This window comes from Rhinolophus ferrumequinum, chromosome 6 (genome assembly GCF_004115265.2).
Source record: "Rhinolophus ferrumequinum isolate MPI-CBG mRhiFer1 chromosome 6, mRhiFer1_v1.p, whole genome shotgun sequence".
Classification (NCBI taxonomy): Eukaryota; Metazoa; Chordata; class Mammalia; order Chiroptera; family Rhinolophidae; genus Rhinolophus; species Rhinolophus ferrumequinum.
In genome coordinates, this window is record NC_046289.1 from 99,008,436 (window position 1) to 99,029,494 (window position 21,059).

The 21,059-nt window shown below is 46.2% G+C and overlaps 1 protein-coding gene across 2 annotated transcripts in view; it reads right to left on the reverse strand.

The window, feature by feature from the left end:
• The window catches only part of LOC117022918 (cholesterol side-chain cleavage enzyme, mitochondrial), a 39,578-nt gene that overhangs the window by 8,510 nt on the left and 10,009 nt on the right, over positions 1 to 21,059 (reverse strand). The window contains exons 1-2 of one of the 2 annotated variants that reach the window (XM_033107144.1): positions 4,743 to 5,033; positions 205 to 360 (exon numbers count right to left, since the gene is read on the reverse strand). In XM_033107144.1, the coding sequence (XP_032963035.1) occupies positions 205 to 360; positions 4,743 to 5,011 (425 nt within the window). In that variant the 5' untranslated portion in view covers positions 5,012 to 5,033. Of the gene's footprint in view, positions 1 to 204; positions 361 to 4,742; positions 5,034 to 21,059 lie in introns of those variants that run through there. The other variant, XM_033107145.1, reaches the window with a different exon arrangement.

The window sequence follows — 21,059 nt, forward strand, 5'->3', positions numbered from 1 at the left end:
AGCCTGATCATTTCCCTGATGGTTGCCATAGCAGTTCACCATCACCATTCTCTCTTTTATAGAGGCAGGAAGATGACAGGGATTTGCCTAGAGCCCCAGCCAGAAAGGGCAGGGCAAGCATGCCCCAGCCCCTCACCCAGCCTCTGCCCTTGCCACAGCTGCCATCATCTCCCTCCAGCCCCCGGGAGACGACCGAGGACTCACTTGAACAGGACCCCGATGGGTCTCTGGTAATGCTGGTGATAGGCGACCCAGGGTGGGATGCAATATCGTTCTGGTGTGGAACCCTCGAACTTAAAGAGAAGGGCCACATCTTCAGGGTCAATGATAAAAACTGACTCCATGTTGCCAAGCTTCTCCCTGGAGGGGAGGAGGAGAAGGGTTATGACATAAGGATTCGAGGAGAGCGGTGCAGACCTTGTGCTATCAGGACAGGGGTCTCAGCTTCTTTGTAATCACCTCAGGGCTGAGAATGCAGAGCCAGCTGCCCTGGAAGTGGATCGTTTCCACACCTTCTCGCTGGTTCTCACCCCTCTGAGTCTCAGTTTCCTCTTTTATAAAATGGAGAAAAATACAGTGCCTGTCTCACAGGGTTGCCAGAGGATAGGAAGACATGGCGTCTATGTCTATGACTCCTGTTAAGCGTTCTATAAGTGACAGCTATATGCTCCTCATCTTACCATGCTGGCTGCCGCTGTACCACAGCGTGTCCCCCAGGACCTGGCCTGCTCCCCGCCCGGCCTCGCGGGCCATCCAGTCCTCCGTCCCATGCTCGTCCTGTGCACATTCTTCCTGTGTGTTCACACCCTCAGCGCCCTCTCACCCACTGTATGGCTCAGAAACATGGCTCCTTCATGTCGCTGTTGGAGTGACCCTGGACTGCTTGCTCAGCAGGTCATACACCGGGCCAGTCAATCCCTTCTAGGCTCTAGAATTCAAATTCTGGGCGCGGCCACCCTGCCTCCAAGAGTCATAGGCCTAACAAAGCACTTTGTCTCTATTAGAACAACATTGCCCCAGGTACAGATGGTCGATGTAAGAAATGTCCAAACCTGTAGAGAATTTTATTCCCCTTCTTCCACCCCTCCCCCCACCACCACTGCCACTCCAGTTCAAGCCATTGTTTCTCAGTCTAGTTGTGTAGGACACAGCTCCCTGGCCCATGCGGTATTATGAGCCTTGTGCTCCCCCGGCTGAGGAAGTCGGTCGCTTGGCAGCTCACAGCAGCTCTCGCCAGCTGCCGGCCACTCACACTGGCTGCCCACCACTCACACTGGCCACTCACCACTCATGGCAGCACACGGTAGCCCACAGCAGCACACAGCAGCTCATGGCAGCTCACGCCAACCTCCAGCTGCTCACGGCAGCCCAGCTCCAGGGAGAGCTGTTGTTCACAATCTTAGCTGTAGAGGGCGCAGCTCACTGGCCCATGTGGGAATCGAACCGGCAACCTAGGCATAAGGAGCACGGTGCTCCATCTGAGCCACCAGGCCAGCCTGAATTTTTTTTTAATCTTTCTTTTCTTTCCTTTTTTGTTTTGTGGAGAATTTTTATAAGAGTTTATTTTAGCTAAAACTGAGGACAATTGCCAGTAATCAAGATCTAAAATGATTCCAGAGAACGACAGTTTTGCAGTTTCTTTTATGCATTTGAAATTAAGGAGGGAATGAAAGGAAGATTCCAAGGTGAGGGTTGTATTAAAGATTGCTAAGATTGTGCTCTCTTGAGGGTGGTCACACATTCGAAGGTGGGCTCTGAAAGAGGCATTTCAAAGGTGTGCTGACCTAGTTGCACAGGACTTGCCTAAAAACCTTTCATTCGGGGTGGCCGGTTAGCTCAGTTGGTTAGGGCGTGATGCTAATAACACCAAGGTTGACGGTTCGATCCCCACATGGGCCACTGTGAGCTGCACCCTCCTTTACAAAACAAAACAAAACAAAAACCTTTCATTCAAGAAGTTATATGCCTGCAGCAGGACTATTCGCCATGACCTGCCCAGTTAGGAATTTATGAGCAGATCGCCCTGCGAGGTTCTTTTCCGTAGACTCTTTTTTAGTCCAAAGATAAACCTCACAAAACACTTTGTAAACAGCCTCCTTTAAAATGCAAATGTTGGACAGTCACGGGGATGTAAAGTACAGCATAGGGAATATAGTCAGTAATGTGGTAATAACTATGACACTGGACTAGTCGGGGGGTCACTTCTTACATTATATAATGTCTAACCATATGCTGTACACCTGAAGTTAATATAAAATAATATTGAATGCTAACTGTAATTGAAAAATTAAAAAGGGGAGGGAATGTGAAGGGCAACAGTGGTCCAAATGTCCAGGTATAAAACAAATAAGTCACGGGGATGTAACGTACAGCATAGAATAGAGTCAATAATACTGTGACGGCGTGGTGCGGTGTCAGATGGTGGCTGGACTTATCTTGGTGGTCACTTCTTTAGGTATGTAAATGTTGAATAACTATGGTGCACACCTGAAACTAATATAATATTGTATGTTTGCTATATTTTTAATAAAAATCTTAAAAAATAATAATAATAAAATACAATAATTGGGAAACCACAGAAAATCCCACTTCTCACTTACGTATGTATGTCTTTTGCATAAGAAAGTTAATTCAATATACACTTTAAGGCAAAATATTAGAAATACACACAGGTACGAGCTGAGTTCTCTCTCCCTCCCTCCTCCCTCCCTCTTCCTCCTTCTTCCCCCTTCCCCTGTCCTCCCTCCCCTGCTTCCCTCTCTGAAGAAAGAACTGGGAGGAGGGCGGGGCGGAGGGGGAGAAAGCGAGCACTGCTTTAACTGCTGACCTATAAACCCTGAGCCTCTCAGAAAACCCCAGTGTTTTTCCAGCTACCACATGTCCTCACACCACTGGCTCCATACCCCCACCCTGGCTCAGCAAAGTCCTTGAACCTGCTGTTATTATCAACTCCACTTCTGGGAATCGGGCGCAGACAATGGCCAGACGTGGGGCATGATGCCTGATGGATGACGAGGTTTACCATGTCATCATGTCTAGTAGCAGAAAAACCCGGAGTGGGCTAAGTGTCCACTTTAAAAACTGGCTAATATGGCCTGTGCATACTATGCCTATGACACTGCCTTTTTAAATCATATTAAAGAGGAAAAGAGTCCTCGATATATTGCTATGGGACAACACCAAACAGCATATATAATATAGTCACAGTCCTAATGGTACATAAAAATCATCAAAATTGAGATTCTGATTTCAATTTTTTGTTTGTCTATATTTTCCAAATTCTTCAATAAATATGAACAGGAACAGCCTTTGTATTAAGAAAAACCTATGAAAGTTATAGTTTAAATTCCTCATGTTTATTCAGAAAGTTATCATTTTCAGGCTATCCGTTAACATATAATGGCGCCACGCTGAACTGGAAGTCAGACAATTGGAGTTCCAGTCCTGGCTTTGTCCTGATGAGCTGTGAGACCTTTGGCAAGACCCTTGTCCTCCCTGGGCCTCAGTTTTCTCATCTGTAAAATGGGGATTATAACCAACTTCAAGGGCATGCTGCAAGGCTCAGGTGAAAGTGATTCAGAAAACAGAAAGGGGTTTGATAAAATAAAGAGTTCCTGCTGGAGGATAGGAAGCAGGAAACAGCGGGAGATCACACCGTGAAGTGAGGATGGGGAGAGAGACACTGACAGGCCTACGGGAGAGAAGAGAGAAGAGAATCTCAGGAGCTACCTCTCCTAAGCCTGACACAGACTGGGGCCTCCCTGCCTCCAAACCAGCTGGGGAAAGGGCATGTTAGACTTCCAAAGGAGTGGTGGGAGAGGGAGGACGTGACCCTATTAAATGAGCAGCTGGACCCCTGACCAGTACACAACCAAACCTGCCCTCCTGCCCGCACCCGACCCAGCCAGCCAGCCCCAACATGTCCTCTGATGCCCTTTCCCCATCTTACCATTTCACTCACAGGAAAATGCACTGTCCATCCTCATGTTCTCTCCCTGCCCCAGCTACCACCTCCACCACCTCCCATCCCCCTCAGCTCTGCTCTCAGAAAAGAACCCAGGTGTGGCCTGAAGGCGACCTTCCTTAGAAACTGCTAAACCAGAACACACAAAGCCTGCCACCAGGCGCAGCCCTCAGATACCTGTACCCGGGCCCCCCCACCCCAGAAGTGGCAGAACTCAAAGGCCTAGAGACCAAAGTCCCTTATTCCTGGCAGGAAAGCAAGGCAGATGCTTGGAGAAGAGGGGCTCCAGTCAGGCCAAGTGGAAGGGACAAACTCAGCTCCTCCAGAGCCGCACAGGGCTGAGGGACGAGGCCAGCATCCAGCAGGACAGGGATCTAGCTGGGTGACCAGGGCAAGAATCCTAACCTCTCTGAGCTTCAGTCCCTTTTGACAATGGGGATGATAAAATTTACCTCCCGAGGGGTCCTGAGGGTAATGAATATAGGGAGACAGTTAACAGGGCTTGTTCTTTACCATCCCCCCGTTACCCCCCCCATAAAGTTTCAAAGGGTGTAGGACCTGGGAAGGGTTGAGGCCTTGGAGCTGGGGACTGAACCCGCTGTCTGGGAAGCCTCTTCCCTTGTCCTGCCACCATCCCCAGGCATGGAAAAAATAAAGTCAAACGGCAGACAAGAGCCTGCGATGGGCAAGCAGACCACTTGGGGGGGGGGAGCACAGCAAGGCTGCCCAGGCCCCTCAACCTCCCTATCCCTCAGCCCCCACCCTCCGCCAGGCTTACCTGTAAATGGGGCCATATTTCTGGAAGTTCTGGACTTGGTGATAGTGGAAATTCTGTGTGCCCTTCTCCCTCCAGAAATGGTACAGATTTAGCCAGCCATTGTCACCAGGGGAGGGGATCTCACTGACAGGGCGAGGCACACGAGTGGAGATGCGGGCTCCCTTTCCAGTGGGCACCCTGGAATGCCCCGGGCTGTCCTGTGGGGCACTCAAGAGGGGTTGGCAGCCTTTGCCCAGGACTGAGCGCAGAGGAAGTGGCCTGGCCAGCATGTTGTCCCCACAACTCCCACTGCAGCAGGACCTGACAGGGGACTTTGGCCCTGGTCCCCTGGGGCCCAGCTTATAACCTCCAGCTCAAGGTTAAGGGAGAAGCTGACAATGCAGTCATCTGCCCTCGTCTCCTGTTGGCTCCTGCTTACACGCAGCCCCTCCCAGAAGGGGGTACCAAGGCTCAGTCTGGAATTGCTGCAGCCAGAGACGTTCGCAGAAACACAAGGAGATCCTTCTGTCTCTGTCCTCAGGGCCAGCCCCAACAGGCCCTTGAAATGGTACAGAAATCATACAGGTTTGTGCCTTTCCTCGGCTCGGGCCCCTGCTGACCCCTGCAGTGACACCCTGCTGCTGGCAGACGTCTACCAGGGTGTGCCAACAGCCTGGGTTTGGGGGTAATGGTGGGGGGCCTGAGAGAAGGTTAGAGACAACTCAGCTTTGGGGCAGCAAACATCTTAATTGCAACTCCATTATATACGTATATATATCATATATATGCAGACATATGCTTTCCTAGCATCCCTGGTGAGGAAGCAGCACCATATTCTATATATTTGCAATATATATATAATTTATATATATAATGTAGTATATATAAATGATTTCTGCTTGCCAAAAAAATACCATTTTCTGAAAATGTTGTAATTGGCAGGTATTGCTATTACTATTTTTAAAGATACTACTGATTATAAAAATAAACTAATTTTACTCATTGTAGAGCGCTGAGGAAAAGGACAAATAATAAAAATTATAATCTCCTGAATCTTTAATGCTGGGTGAAAGAAGCCAGATACAAACTTGTGGCTGAAAAGGGGTTCTACAGAAAGTCCCCTCGGAGGGTGATCTGATCATACGTTCCTCGCTGGGTAGGTCATGCAGGTAGTCGTCCCCCAGGCCTGTAACTTCTTTAGCAAAAGGTTTATCTTTGCCTTAAGCAAGCCCTGTCCATTGTTTCTGTGCATCTCATAGGTTAACATACCTTTGAAATGCCTCTTTTCAGAAGAGAGCACGTAATGTTGTTAATTATCCTGTAATCCAATCCCACCTTGCTTTCTCCCACCTCCATGTAATCCTGGGTTTCCCTGAAAATAGGACCTAGCCGGACAATCAGCTCTAATGCATCTTTTGGAGCAAAAATTAATATAAGACCCAGTCTTATTTTACTATAATATAAGACCAGGAATAATATAATATAATATAATATAATACCAGGTATAATATAATATAATACCGAGTCTTATATTAATTTTTGCTCCAAAAGATGCATTAGAGCTGATTGTCTGGCTAGGTTTTATTTTCAGGAAAATATGGTCTCCCTTATTTCCTTCCTTAATTCCAAATGCATAAAAGAAGCTGCAAACTGCCACTCTACGAAGCATTTTTCTCAGTCTGTTGAGATCTTGCTTCTAGGTGTATTCTCTGGCTCAAATAAGTTATCCCAGTAACAATTCAAAAAAAATTTTTTTAAAATCATCTTTTTCTAAAAGAGAACTTTCAAACGCTCTTTCCCAGCATCCCTGGAGAGGAAGCAGGCACCATGTGATGGAGAGACCTCCAGCCTGGGCCTGCTGCAGGACGGAAGCTCTGTGGGGCTCAGTGAACGGCCACCCCGGCAGCCCTGGGTTGTAATGTGGGTGATATTCCTGACACCGTGGCAGGCATCCAAGCCTGACCATCCACCCTCCTGCAGATTTGGGGGGACTGCATCGTATCCCTTGATAAATCCCTTCCTTGCAAAATAGCTGGAGTGAATTCTGTTCTTGACAACTAAAAACTCTAAATGATATTACAGTAATGTTAATCTAAAAATAAAAGGCCTTTCAAAGTGAGAGGCAACCAGCACTTACTGAGATCAATAAGAATAGCTATTCTGAACCCATTGATTTAGGCAGAAGCCCACATAGTGTTGCGATTAGGAGACAAAGGCAGTGGGTACTTTTGAGAACGGGAAGGGGAACAGTGACATGAATAGAAGGAAGGCATTTCTATTGGTGCAGGTCATAAAACATAGTGGTGTTAAGTCTAAACAGTATTGTTCATTTTCAGTCCAGTTGTCATCAGTCTGGTAGTCAACTGCTTTCTTATCTTTTGCAAATAGTTCTTTGGGACACAGTGTCGACCTAGGCCCAGACCAAAGGGTGTTTCGCCCTGTTTTTAACATTCCAAGGTTTGAGGTGTAAGATGTGCAAGGCAGTTCCTCTGGGTTGGTAGCACCGGCTCCATTTTAAAGTGGCTCTGTTTCTAATATTGTTTACAGCAAACAACTAATTATATCGAAAAGAGTCCATCACACTCCTACACTTAAAACATTGTTTGCATCTAAATTAATACAGCTAAGTCATTTTGTTTCATTCTATTTTTAATTTATGCCTCATAAGCTTTAACTCATTAAGGGGACATTCTAAGAACCAGAAAGAAAACCTCATGACAGGTGGTATTTGATGAAAAAAGGGTGGCAGAAAGGTTTGTTATGGGGACTGCCATTGTAATACCTGGGGTTCCTCCGCCCTGCTAAACAACATTTTGATATATTTCCTTCCAGTCCTTTTCTAATTAATTATTTTGTTTTCTTTTTCTGAGTGGTTGAAATTTTATTTTTTTTACTACAATGAATAGTTTTATCCAAATAATTTATGTAGATACTTTAAAAATCTGAAACGTATCAGTCCAGTTTCAAGCAGAGAAGCAGAACTAGCAGGAGATATGTATTAATAGTTTTGTTGCAAGGAATTACTTTACGCAATCGTGAGACTGGCTTTGCAAGTCCGAAATCCACAGGTCAGGGGCTCAGTAAGGGTAAGCTGGAACTTTCCAGCACAAACGGAAGCTGCAGTCCACAGGCGGAATTTCTTCTCCTTCAGGGAAATCTCAGTTCTGCTCTTAAGGCCTTTCAGCTGATTGAATCAGACCCACACAGGTTGTCTGGGATCATCTCCTTTACTTAAGGTCAATTGATTACGGCCTTGAATCATATCTACAAACTGCCTGCACAGCAACACCTAGATTAGTGTTTGATGGAACAACTGGGGATGATAGCCTAGCCAAACTGACATGTAAAACTGACCATCACAGCACTACCATGCTTATAAAGACAAACAGCAATCTGTCTGCTCCAAACCTCCACACTCTTGATGCCTCTTGCCAGAGGGGAATGGAAATCTCTCTTCGACACAATCAAGCGCATCAGGTTCATAGGAAGTCTGTTTTGGGGACCTTCCACCCATTCACGTTCCCTATTCCATGCTGCTAATTTCTGAGCTTATGAACAGCTGTCATCCGGGGATCTCCCTTCACTGTCACCTTGGAAATTTCCCTTTTCTCTATCCAGTTTCCTGGATCCCATGTCTCCTATTTTCAGTATTTTCCTTAGAAAGAGTACGTAACAGGTAAAATGTTCGGACCTTACTTATCTGGCAATATCTTTATTCTGCCCTCATGCTTGATTGAGAGGTTGGCTGGATATAGAATTCTAGATCGGAAATAATTTTCCATTTTTTAAAATAATGTTTGAAAGCATAGTTCCATTGTCTTCCATTTCCTGGCACTGCTGTTGAGAAGTCCAAAGCCGTTCTGATTCCGGAAGCCCTGCGTGGTCCCCTCTCCTCACTCAGGACCTCCTACTGGTGTGGCTGCTTCAGATTTCACAATGCATCTTGCCACATCTGCCCTTGGGCTGGGGACTTGGTAAACTCTTTCAGTCTAGAAACTCATATCCTCAGAATTCTGGACATTTACTTGTATATTTTATTTAATAATTTCTCCCGTCCATTTATCTTTTCTCTGTTTCTGAAACTCCTATTATTCATTTGTGAATTTCCTGGCTTTATCTTTTATTTACTTTTTCTTCTCTTTCCCATATTACATTTGTCTTTTCATTCCACCTAATGAGAGATTCTCTACTTCAACTTCTAATCCCTCTGTTGTAATTTTTATTTCCACTATCTGTTTTTCAATTTCCTAGGAACTTTTCCTATAGCTGCATGTAGACATAATATGGACATGGTAGCTTCTCTGAAGATATAAGTCATAGAGTTGTTTTCTAGTTGTTGTTGGTTTATTTTATTTATTTATTATTATTATTATTATTTTGGTTTTCTTTTGCTCTCTGTATTGTCCCTGTTTCCTCTGAGTTCCTTTTTCTATTTGTTTTCGTCCCTGCATTTCATGTTAGAAGTTTCCTCAAATGTCTACTAATTTGGGGCAGTCCATTAGGAGTCGTGCCTGGACTCCAAATTTAAGAGTCAGGATCCAAACATCTGTCCAGTTTGGAGCATGTAAGCGGAGCTTGTCCAGCTGTGGATCTGGGACAGGGATCAGGGAGGAGTCTGATAGGTCCCGAGTGTCAGTGGCTATATGACTTCCAGTTAGGCCGGTCGTCTTCCCTAAGGAAGCATCTTCTACGTTTTCAGTACAGGACCGCTCACTTGCCTCACTGTGGCTTACGTTCCCGGGTCCAGAGCCTTCTTGGTGCCATGAATCCAGAGAGGAAAGCTCACCACATTTTTCCAGAAGCCCTCCGGGGGTTCTGTGCACACAGCTATGGTCATTGCGTTCACACAGTTTTGTGTTCTGCTGTGTTTTCACCCAAATTGTTGTAAGCATTTCCCATTTATTATTAAAAGCTCCTGAACTATCCCTTGGAAAACCTGCATCACATTCTGTGAGTGAGGTTATCTGTGCCTTAGTATTTTAAGTTCAAAACTCTGAGGATCAGAGGTCAGCTTGGGTGGGTAAGTAGGGCTAGACCATGTAGGGTAGCAACCCTGGGGGGCAGGTGCATGTGTTTATTCCCACACCTGCGGCCTTGCACACCTGTGTTCCAGGCACGGGGCCAGGTGAAAGCAGAGAGAAGAGGTCCAAGACACCTAGGCCTTGCCCTCAGGAAGGGCACCATGTGGGGGCAGGTGGTGGAAAGCCATGAGTCAGCGAGGCTAGAAGGATTCCAGCCTCCATGGAGAGGGAGGAAGTGGGTTTCTGGGCTGAGGCTTGCTGTTCCCCATGGTGGGAGTGGGAGAAGATGAGAATCCCTCCCAGAGGACAAAGGAAAAGCAGTTGGAGAAGGCAGGAGAGAACCAGGAGAGAGCCCAGAGGCCCGAGTTTCAGGGGAGAGGGCATGAGTTTGTCAAACTTAACTGAGGCCTGTGGGAATTTTTCATTCCTGTGCGTTTGTGTCCTGAATACCGGGCTGCTATTTGGAGGGCTACATCAGGGCAGGGTTTGCCTCAGTTAAAAATTACTATGCACAGCCTGCTGGTTTCCCCCTCGCCAAGGCAACAGGTGAAGGATCAACTCCGTAGAACAAGTGAGAAGGGAATGGGAGGCCGTGAAATGGAGGCGTTTAGTCATAACTTGTATTCAAACCAACCAGTTATGGCTACGGCTCTGCCTCTTACCAGGTGGTAACCTTGAAAAATGTTCCCATTCTTCCCTGAAAGTGAATGTCCACCTCTGGCAAATGAGTTACCCACAGGGCCACCGGGAGTCAGAGAACACTGTCCTCCAAACCCCCCTCCCCCCCCCCCACACACAGGCTGTCGTGCGGGGTGTCCGGCAGGGTCTCTGGTCCCGCTCCCCACACAAAAACGCAGGACATGATGAGGCCAAACAGGAACACCCACGGAGCCGTAGGTAGGGGAGTCACACCACTATACTCTCACTGGCGGCTGGGTTGGAGACACAGGAACCAGGAGCCACACAATTCTCAACCCTCACTGCGCCGCTTGCAGGCTCAGCCACCACCTTCTTGCTAGCTCCCCTTTTTGCTGCTAGCCTAGCCACGGCAGTTATATTAGTGCCCAATGGCTCACTGGTTACAGCTGACGGCCAACTAGCCACAGCTGATGGCCATTTGATCACAGTCGACGGCCATTTACTACCTGAGCCAGCACCTTTCTATGTGAGGCCGAGAGCCTGGAAACTGCTTTTTGGGGCTCTGTCCCCACACAGGCCTTGTACTCCAGAGTCATGGTGTGGACCTTCCCTTGGAGGGGCACATGATGGGGGAAGGAACCTGGAGTACCTGGACGGGGCAGACAGGTTGAGTCAAATGCCTTTTAATTTCATTCTTAAGGGAAAAATAAGGGAACCTACGCAGGTAGAGGGCAGCAGAGGGGAAAAGGAGACGCCAGGTAGGAGGAAGGCCTGAGCCCAGGCGCAGGAGGACACAACGGGTGGGGGCAAAGCCAGTGGGGACAGAAAGACAATCAGCTCCAGAGAAAGTCACTTCTGGGTGACACCATGTCAGGCAGTGATGAGCGGGGCTCGGGATGAGGGAGGGGACAAACAGACTGCAAGACAGGAAGTGAACCCCTAGGGCCCTGCCCTCACCTCACTGCACCCCTCCAAGAGTGAATAATTCAGCGCCCAGGGAGCAGGACATGGCCTTGTCCAGCTGCTGGAAGCTCACCCCACAGGCCACCCGTACCCGTGTATCACCCTGGACTCCTGGCCCAAGGCTCCAGAATCATCCACAGCCTCTTGACAGCAAACCAGACCAGTGCTTGGTGGAAATAAGGATGTGTGCTGCCAGGCTGAGGTGTGCTTGTGGGAGGCCCAGGTTGGGGAGCCTGGGCCCACCTCCCAAGCACCTGGATTTGGGAACATCAAGGAGATCCTGCTTCTCCACTTCCATACCTGGAAGAAGTGGCACAGTATGGTAGAAGGAGCAACTGTGAAACACCCTACAAATTGTAAAGTGACGACTGGACTAAGCGTCACAGGCTGTGAGACCTGGAAAGGCCCTTAGGTATCATTTCTTTGGTCTTCCGTTAAATAGATAGGAAGACTGAGGTCCAGAAAGGAGTAGCAGCTGGCTCTGTGTGAGGCCACTGCAGCCTTGCACACAGTAGACGCCTCGCTGAGGACAGAGGGGAAGGCCAGAGGAGGAAGTAGGGGTAATGAGAAGGCCTTCAGCCCTTAGCCCTTGAAGAACTTGAAGAAACAAAGGAATTTCACCTTGAACCCCAATCTTCGTCATCCCTCCCCAGCTGACTCTGATCTGGGGCTATGATTCAGTATGGCTGACTCAGAAGGAGCCCTGGGTCCCTTGAACTGAGGTCTGCAGTCAGACCACTCTGAACTCACTCCAAGATCTTAACAAAATGGGTTACCATGCACCCCAGGATGTGAACTCTGCCCTGCCAACACACTGGCTGTCTGATCTGCCTGCACAACCCCCGCCACCATACCACACCCAGACCCACCTCAGCGGGGCTCCCTGCCCATACCCAACCCTCCCTGCACCCACCACCTTCCCAGAAAACAGAATCCATCAATAGTTTCAACAAACTACAGCCCACTTGGTAAAACTGCATATATCAGAAAGCACACACATGCCATGTAAAACATGCCATGACAACATTCTACACTATACCTTATGTTTTAAGGTATATGACTACATTTTTTTCCCAAAATATTACCTGCTGGCAAACAAAAGATGTATTTAAAACACACAAAGGCAAAAAAAAAAAGTAGAAAGCAGAGTGACAGTTGCTTTAGGCTGAAGGGATGATATTTAAAGGGTATGGAGTTTCTTTTTAAGGGGTGATGAACGTGAAAATGTTCAAAACTGATTGTAGTGATCATTATACAACTCTGGGGATATACTGAAAACCATTGAATTGTACACTGTAAATGGGTAAATAGTGTGGTATGTGAATTATAGCTCAATAAAGCTGCCCTCCCCCACACACACACACATGCGTGCATAAGCTAATGTCCTGTTGACTGCTTCTGTTGTTTTTCTCAGCCAGTAGATTACTCATGACAATGAAAGTTGTCCCTACACAGCCACTTGACCCAGGATTCCAATACAAATGTAGAGCAGCAGATTTTTAGCAAAAAAAAAAAACACAAAATAAAATAAATACTTGCACTTCTCAAGAGTGCTTGCTATTCTCCTTAGGACAGTGGCTGCTGCTCGCCCCCAGGGATGGACTTTCTGATAAAGAGAGTTTGGAAGGAGGCCGTTTTGCCTCACTGATGACCTCGAGCCTGGAATGACATCAGCCAGGGAAGGCCATGTTTCACAGGAAGCACTGAGACAAGGAGCTTCTACAAGGAAAAGCGGTGAATTTGTTTTCCTTCACAGAATCTCAGAACCAAGGTGACATTTATAAATTCCTGATTTAAAGCCAGTCCCTTTGTTTTAAGTGGTCCACATTCCTCCTGGAAGGAGCTCTGATGTGTGGCCTGGAAGACCTGTGGTCCTCTTTTTGGCAGCACCCCAGCTTTAGTCAGGCTGCCACACCTCCTGGTCAGCCCATGTGTCTGGGGCATGGACAACCAGGTGTGGCCCAGGCAGGAGGTTATCGGCCCCATCCTACCCACTGGCCAGTCATTGGTTGAAGGATAGGCCTATAGTTAGTCTGGGCCAACGAGACGTGAGGAAGGGTTTGCTGAAGACTTCTGGGAGAGAAGCTTCTTCACTTTTCTGAAAGAACTTCTAGAAGCACATAGTTCTCCTTGGATGAGGCTGAATACGTTAGTTATCTATTGCTGCTTCACAAATTACCCCAAAACTTAGTGGCTTAAAACAACAAATGTTGTTGCCTCACAGTTTCTGCAGGCCAGGAATCTAGGAGCAGCTTTGCAGGGTGGCTGTAGCTCAGATTTCTCATGAGGGTCAGCTGTCACCTGAGGTTTGGCCAAGGCTGAAGACCAGCTTCCCAACTCACCAGCTTAAACCAGCCCTACTCCAAAACCGCTGTTGTCAGGGGCCTCAGTCCTCCCTGGCTGTCGAATGGAGGCCTCATTCTTCCACCTCACGGGCCTCTCCCAGAACTGCTTGAATGTGCTCACAACGTGGCAGCTGGCTTTCCCCCAAACCAGTGATCTGAGCGAGAGCAAGCAGAAAGCTACATTCTCTTTTGTGCCCCTAGTCTCTGAAGTTACACACCAGCACTTCTGCTTTTTTCTATTTGTTAGTAGCTAAGCACTAAGTCCAGCCCACACTCAAGGAGAAGAAAATTGGGCTCCACTTTGTAAAGGCTCAAGGAATTCATTCATGGACATTTTAACCTGCACTGATGAAGCTTGCAGCCCCAGAGATTTCTGGCAGTCATCTTGTAATTACAAAGAGAAACCAGTTTTTATTATAGAAAGATGTAAAGAAACTCGGGCACTGGAAAGATGCTGGATGAAACCAGCCCTAAACCAGGTCTTCTTTGAGACTTTCTAGTAACATGAGCCAACAAATCCTCTTTAGAGTTTCAGCCAGTTTACGTCGGGATTTCTACTGCTTGGAATCAAATGTCTTCGGATCCCCTTGTAGGAATGAAGAAAACAGCAGTCACATGGTCCAACATCATGGCATGTTTTAAGGGCAACCCCACCTCTTCTGTGCACAGGGGATGGTGGGCTCTTACCTAAGTGACAATCAGCTGAGAAGTACCCTCCTTCTGAGGAGGAAACTCCGTTTAGAAGAAAGTCTGGGACACTCACACATCTGGCATTTTCTCATCATTTTCCCAGACAGAATGCTCATATGCTAGATTTTTTTAGATCAAAACCAAAACCCAGGAGATCCATTCGTGGGGGTCCCAGTAGTGAGACCAGGTCCGTGCACTTGGTCTTGATGGGTCCTACACCCTCTAAACTCCCTAAGGTTGTTGTGGAGATTCCTCTCTATGCCTTCGGCCTCCAACTCAGACAGTTAAACACCTGTGTGAGGTGGGAAAACCATAGACAATTTTAAGAGTGTGGCAAATATGAGATTGAGTTTTATATCCACTACTCACCAGGTGGGGCCCCTGGCAGATGTTTGGTTTCCTCATCTGCTCACAGAGAATTAGTACCCACCTCACTAGACTATTGCAGGAAGTAATAAAATCATACGTGCATTTCTTATAAATACATAGACGTGCACAAATGTATAGCATGTAATTTTTTTCTCCCTTTCCCTATGTTCCTGTCAGTGCCCAAACTGAAACTTTCTCCTTCTTAAAAGTGATCAGAAGTTAGGGTCCGCTGTCACGAAGCCCTTTGCAATGGGATAGTGAATTCTCTGGCGGGTGTGGCTGGACGAGTGAGCAGGCATGCTGAGCCGCTGAGCCCTTCTTGGGTCTCTTGGGAGGGCTGGCCAGTGCTGCAAAGCCCGTGCACACTCCCCCTCTCCTGCCTCCTGCACTCTGTAACTACCCTGCAGTTCTCAGGGTGAAGGTCGTACAGATTGGGCTCCATCTAAAATGTGGCCTGTGATCGAGAAGGTGATACACTGACTGGGATCAGATTTGGATGGATAAACAGAAGATCCAAATCACCAGCCTGCACATTCTCGCTAAGGGAACCAGACTGGGCGGGCCAGGGCTAGTGAGTCAGTTCCATGGAAAACCCAGGCTCCATCTTATATGTATTTCTTATTCATATTATACCATGTTTCCCTGAAAATAAGACCTAGACGGATAATCAGCTCTAATGCGTCTTTGGGAGCAAAAATTAATATAAGAGCCGGTATTATATTATATTATATTACATTATATTATATTATATTTATTATATTATAAAGACCCAGTCTTATATTATAGTAAAATAAGACCAGGTCTTATGTTAATTTTTGCTCCAAAAGACAAATTACTGATGATTGTCCGGCTAGATCTTATTTTCGGGAAAATACGGTATATACATATGTATATCAAGCATGCTAGCACTTGGTTTGCACACCCCCAATCACGTCCCCAAAATGCTGCTAAAACCCTAGCTGTGCTGCTGGCTGGAAGAAGGAAGAAGAGTTAAAGAAGATAAAAGGGGCCTCCCTGCTGACCCCGTTGAAGCAGCCTTCTGCTAGGTCCCACACAATACAGAAGCATGATTGCACCTAGCTACATGGAGGCTGGGAAATGTAGTTTTTATTTGGTGGCAACATGCCCAACTAGCAGGCTTGGCCACAGTAAGTTAGGACAAGTAAGGAGAGAATGGGAAGGAAGCCTGGTTCTTCCATCGAAGAGGAAAGCTGAGAATCTCACCCTGTCTGACATCTGGGTCTATTGCTCAAATCACTGCAGAATTTGCAGCGGGGAGGGATTTGCCTGGAAGCAAAGAAGCCGCCCAGCATCTGGCTCAGTGCCTGGCACAGAACAGACGACCACAGCTTCCATTTGGGGTCATTCTCCGTCTCACGATAAACCCCTCTTCTTTGAGAAAGACCCCAAAACACAGAGGTGGGTCTCAAGTAACTCTTCCCTCTGGCCACAGATGACACACAGTTCTATTTGAGTGTCAACTGACCCAGACTGGGCCATGTGCACTCCCTTCCAGAACTTTCTAAACTTCATGTGAGGAAAAAGCAACAGTGCTTCTCTGGTGGTCAGGTGGTGAGGGCAAGGCTGTGTCCTAGCTACCCGGAAGGAGGAAGCCAATGGAGAGAAGGAAGCTGAAGAAGCTCAGAGAAGAGCTCTGAGCACAGGTCATGGCTAGGACCTTGTTTTTATTCCCAGAGCCCCAGAGGCCCAGCTATAACTCTGTCTTTCTGGTAAACCCCAGTCTGCATCACCCAATTCCAGCTAGGTTTCTGTCACTTGCCATCAAGAACTGTGATTACTCCAGTTACCTGTCCCTCCCCAAAAGGGAAGAGCTTTCATTAGAGAATAGAATTCATCAGAATTCTTCCAGTAGCAAGTGGCAGAAATTCAGCTCAAATTAGCTTAAACAAAAATAAATACATAAATAAATAAAATTCATTGACATAAATTTGAAAAAAGTCAGGGCAGAAACTGGTGACCTAATGGTGTTTTGAGGCCCGCGTGTTCTCTCTGCAATTCTTTCCCTGTCTCTTGATTCTTGTTTCTCGCACGTTGGCTGTGTCTTCCTGCAGCCACCTGCACATGGCAAGAAAGAAGCCAGGGCAGCTCCAGACTCAGTGGTCCCGGCAGCTCATGCTCCCAGAGGTAGAGGGTCCCCTGCTCCAATATCCACAGATCTTGCAGAGGAACTCTGATCAGACAGCCTGGGCCACATGCCCACCCCTTTCACTCATAGTGGACAGGGCTATGCCAGGCCTGCCAGCACCCAGCCCTGCAGCCAGGGACTAGCAGCCCCTGTGATGGATGGGACCTCCGGAACCACAGGATGGGGGAAAGGCGGTCTCCAAATGCAGGGAGGTACTGTGCAGACCAAAGACGTAATAATACAGTTTTGCCTTGTGAAACAAGCAAAGGCTTTGGAGCCAGATGGACGTGGGTTCAAGTCCTGGGTCATGCAATGCGTCGTCATTGGCCTTGGGTGAGCTACTGGAGGCTCAATGTTTTCATCTTTAAAATGAGAGTAATCGCACCTGTTTTTCAGGATTGTGGCAAAGATTAAGTAAAATAATAAAGCACTTAGAAAATTCCTAACTTCACTTCATTTAATACCATTCTACCACCCTCTTGTGTATATACCACATATGAAAATTATGTGTTTCTTTTCCTGTTTCTTCTTACAGGCACAGCTAACTCCAGGCTGTGTTATACTGTCACTAAGTCAAACTGCAATCCCGTTCCTCCCCTATTCCTTCCTCAGAGTGGGTTTCTTCTGTGTTCTCATCTCACCTGACTCTTAAGAGTTTAAAGAATCTGGGTTGGGGCTTGGGAAGGACCCAGGGATGTTTGGAGAGAGAAACCAGCTCTGGAGACAAGCCTCAAGGTTGTGACATTTCTAATCGTAAGTAACAGAGTGTGACTCTTAAAACATTTTTATTATTATTAAATTAACACTAAATTCCTTTTGCTGTTCATTGTTCTTTTCTTTCTTTTGGGGGCTAGTGGGAGCGCTGAGAGGGGTCATGTGGCCCTTTAAAGGTCGGGAGACTTTCCTTCCTACCTATATCCAAGGTTTGTAAAGACTGAATGCTTGTATCCTGGAGGAAAGGGGACCCCGCTTTGGAAACTGTTTCTTGTAATGGATCCTGGGCTATTCCTTCTGGCCAGAGAGTGAAATGAAGGGAAATATGGGACAGAGTTGACAGAACTTTTGGGGAGGAAGTAAAACGGGGTGGGGGAGGGGAGAACGTGGGACCTGGAAGCCAAGGGCCCCCCCAAGCCTTCAGGTTTGGTGGCCCCTGCAAAAGGCAGTTCTGAGGGCTGGCTCCAGGCCCCAGCCATGAAGCCCTCCTATGAGAACGTACTCCACTTGGGCCAGACTTTCCCATGGGGTAAGAACAAGCCCCACATCTCATCTTCACTCAGTTACCCCGTGGGCCCCTTCCACCTTTGTCGAAGTAAGAAACAGAGAGAAATGTTGTAAGAGTTTGAGCCAAACTGAAGACATAGGATGCCAGGGAACATCTCAAATGCTCCAGAGAATGAGTTTTGCTGTTTCTTTTATGCATTTGGAATTAAGGAGGATTGAATGTAAGGAAGATTACATGGAGGTGGGGAAAAGCAAGGTGGGGATTGGATTACAGGATAGTTATGTGTTCTCTTGAGGGTGGTTTGATTCTGAGGGGTCTAAAAAGAGGTATTTCAAAGGTGTGTTAACCTAAATGCACAGAAACAGTGGACAGGACTTGCTTAAGGCAAATATAAGCCTTTCACCAAAGAAGTTATATGCTTGGGGCATGTCTACCCACCATGACCTGCCCAGTGAGGAATTTATGATCAGACCATAAATGTGAGGTTACTTTCCATAGCCCCCTTTTCTTTGTCCGCAGTTTCCACCTTTTGGTCATAAATCCGTCTGAAGGATGCATTGATGACCAGCCTTTTGGTTGGACAGTGTGGTCTCATAAGGCTCATTTTCAGGAAGTCTCAGTATTGACATCATCTTGCTGACACAGAGGACTACTGGGGATGTGGCAATACTGTAACCATGGGAGCTGAGTTCAGTCCGAATTTTCCCAGAAAGGGAAGGGCAGGTAAATGGAAGGCAGTCAGGTCTTATGGCCTTCATTGCAAAAAAAAAAAAAAAAAACCCACTCTGGATCATTTCTATCCTGTGAACTATCATGACCTAAGTTTTGTCGTCTGTCTCATTTTTCTGTATTTGGCATGTAGAACATGTACATAATCCACAGAAAGAGTATTAATAGCTATCTTATACATCTTTAGTAACCATAAACAGTTAGACTATATAGAAAAACCCAAAGAATAACTATTTTTATGACCAATGTCATTAGCAGAGAGATAAAGACAATCACACAATTGGTTTCTGAGTTAAACATTAACTCACAGGCATACAGGCCACGATGAGGCCTTGGGATAGCAGCTTCTTGTCCTTGAGGAGTCTTTGATGTCCACTGTAGACAGAAGCGAGTGTCAGAAACAGGGGTAGATGTCCACTTATGATAGGCACCTGATAAGGTCTCTACCAATGAGGTTGGAAAGTCTTTTATTTGATGTCCTTTCCAGTAAACAAAACTGAAGCCTTTGTCTCCTGGGAGTTCGCTGTGAAAGCAGTTACTTATTTGACATTTTCTTGAAGTGACTTTATCAAACCTTGGCCATAGTCTAAGACGTCTCCTGTCAATTGCGTCAGCTCATAATTTCCTTCATCTAAGTTCAACTTAAATGCGCTGTGATGATGCCAGGGAGCTGGGGAAAACCAAGCGCCATCCTGGTTTTCCCATAACCCCAACTATTCGTTTAATTTACAACCACTGTTTACACACACAATGTACCCCTGAAGTTTTTCATCACTAATTTTACAACGCTTCCCATGCAATTTAACATAAAAGACAGTCTTTTGAGATGTTCTAGAGGCCCTTCTAGAATACCACAAAGTTATTCCTATATATACTGAGATTTTTAACCCTTAAAACTGCAATTTCTAGTGAAAACTAAGAAGTAAGCCATTAGCATTCTTTAGCGTGGCAAATTTATGAAGACATTTATAACCTCTAGAAACATACTTCATCTACATCAAAGTCAATTATTAACATGGACTTATTTTTGTAAAAGCTAGGTAACCTAGAAACCTGTCTGTTTTATTTAAACCAACAAACTTAAGCTAGCTTTTATTTACTAAGGATTAACCTTAGATCACGTGAACTTGAAAAGCATTTGAGTTCGTTTTTATATTTCTGAGAATTTTAGAATGCCCAAGCCTTACAAGTGCTTTCCTTTAAATTAATTTTAATAATACCATCAAGAGGTAGAAAATTATCTCACAATTACAACATATAGACATACACAAACAGACAAATAGAGCACAGGTAGATCCAATTTTTGTTTAGAAGGAATTTACAATTTATATCTGTCCTTGACAAGTCAAGTTCCAAATGACCTTCCTCTTGTAATATAAGGACAGCCATTTTTAATACCTCAAAGAATTGGGTTGACACCTAAACTCGTAAGTTGATCCATTTATCTAAACACTTTATCTCTCTCTTTTTTCCCTTGTAAATCCTTTTACGTAGTTTCATTTTAGCTTAGGAGAGAAGGCCTTTTTAAGTTCTGAAACAGTCTCTAATAATTTTCTTTACATTCATTCTGCCTAATTTCATAGACAGCTTTCTTAACTCTGAGGGCAAAAGATTAATTTAGAAGTATCAAAAGACCTTTGTCTCAGCCATCTTCTTGCCTGAGTATTAATGGGAGGCTGTCACTTCATGGGTCTTGTCAGCCTGCGAGACATGGTGTTCCATGTTAATTTTGAGGTCTGTGGAGTCTGAAGAAACTTCTAGAGAAAACCAGCCTTTACATGCATGTCTCTAGATGAACCAAATGCCGTGGATGTCTTTATAGGACTGCTTCACATCCTATAGGAAATTTTTCCTCAGTAATCCTACATTCTTAGTTACCTAAGAATATCTGAGCAAAGGCCAGCGAGAGCTTACCGGATACTGCTGGAACCTGGACGCTTCTCAAGGCATGGGCCCCTCTCTCAAGCACCTCTCTCGGGGTAAACCCATTTCTGCCCTTCTCCCTGGGGCTCCCACTGATTTCTCCAGGACTGGCTGCACTACCACTCTGGATGCCTCTCGATGCCCATCTCTGCTGCTCCACATTGGGGAATCTGCACCACTGTAGTCATTCCACTGATGATTCAGGTGGCGGAAGCAAGCGTCCTTTCTCTTTCGGAACTAAAGAGAGTTCAGTCTCTCATTTAACCAGCAAACATTTTGTTCAGACTCTCC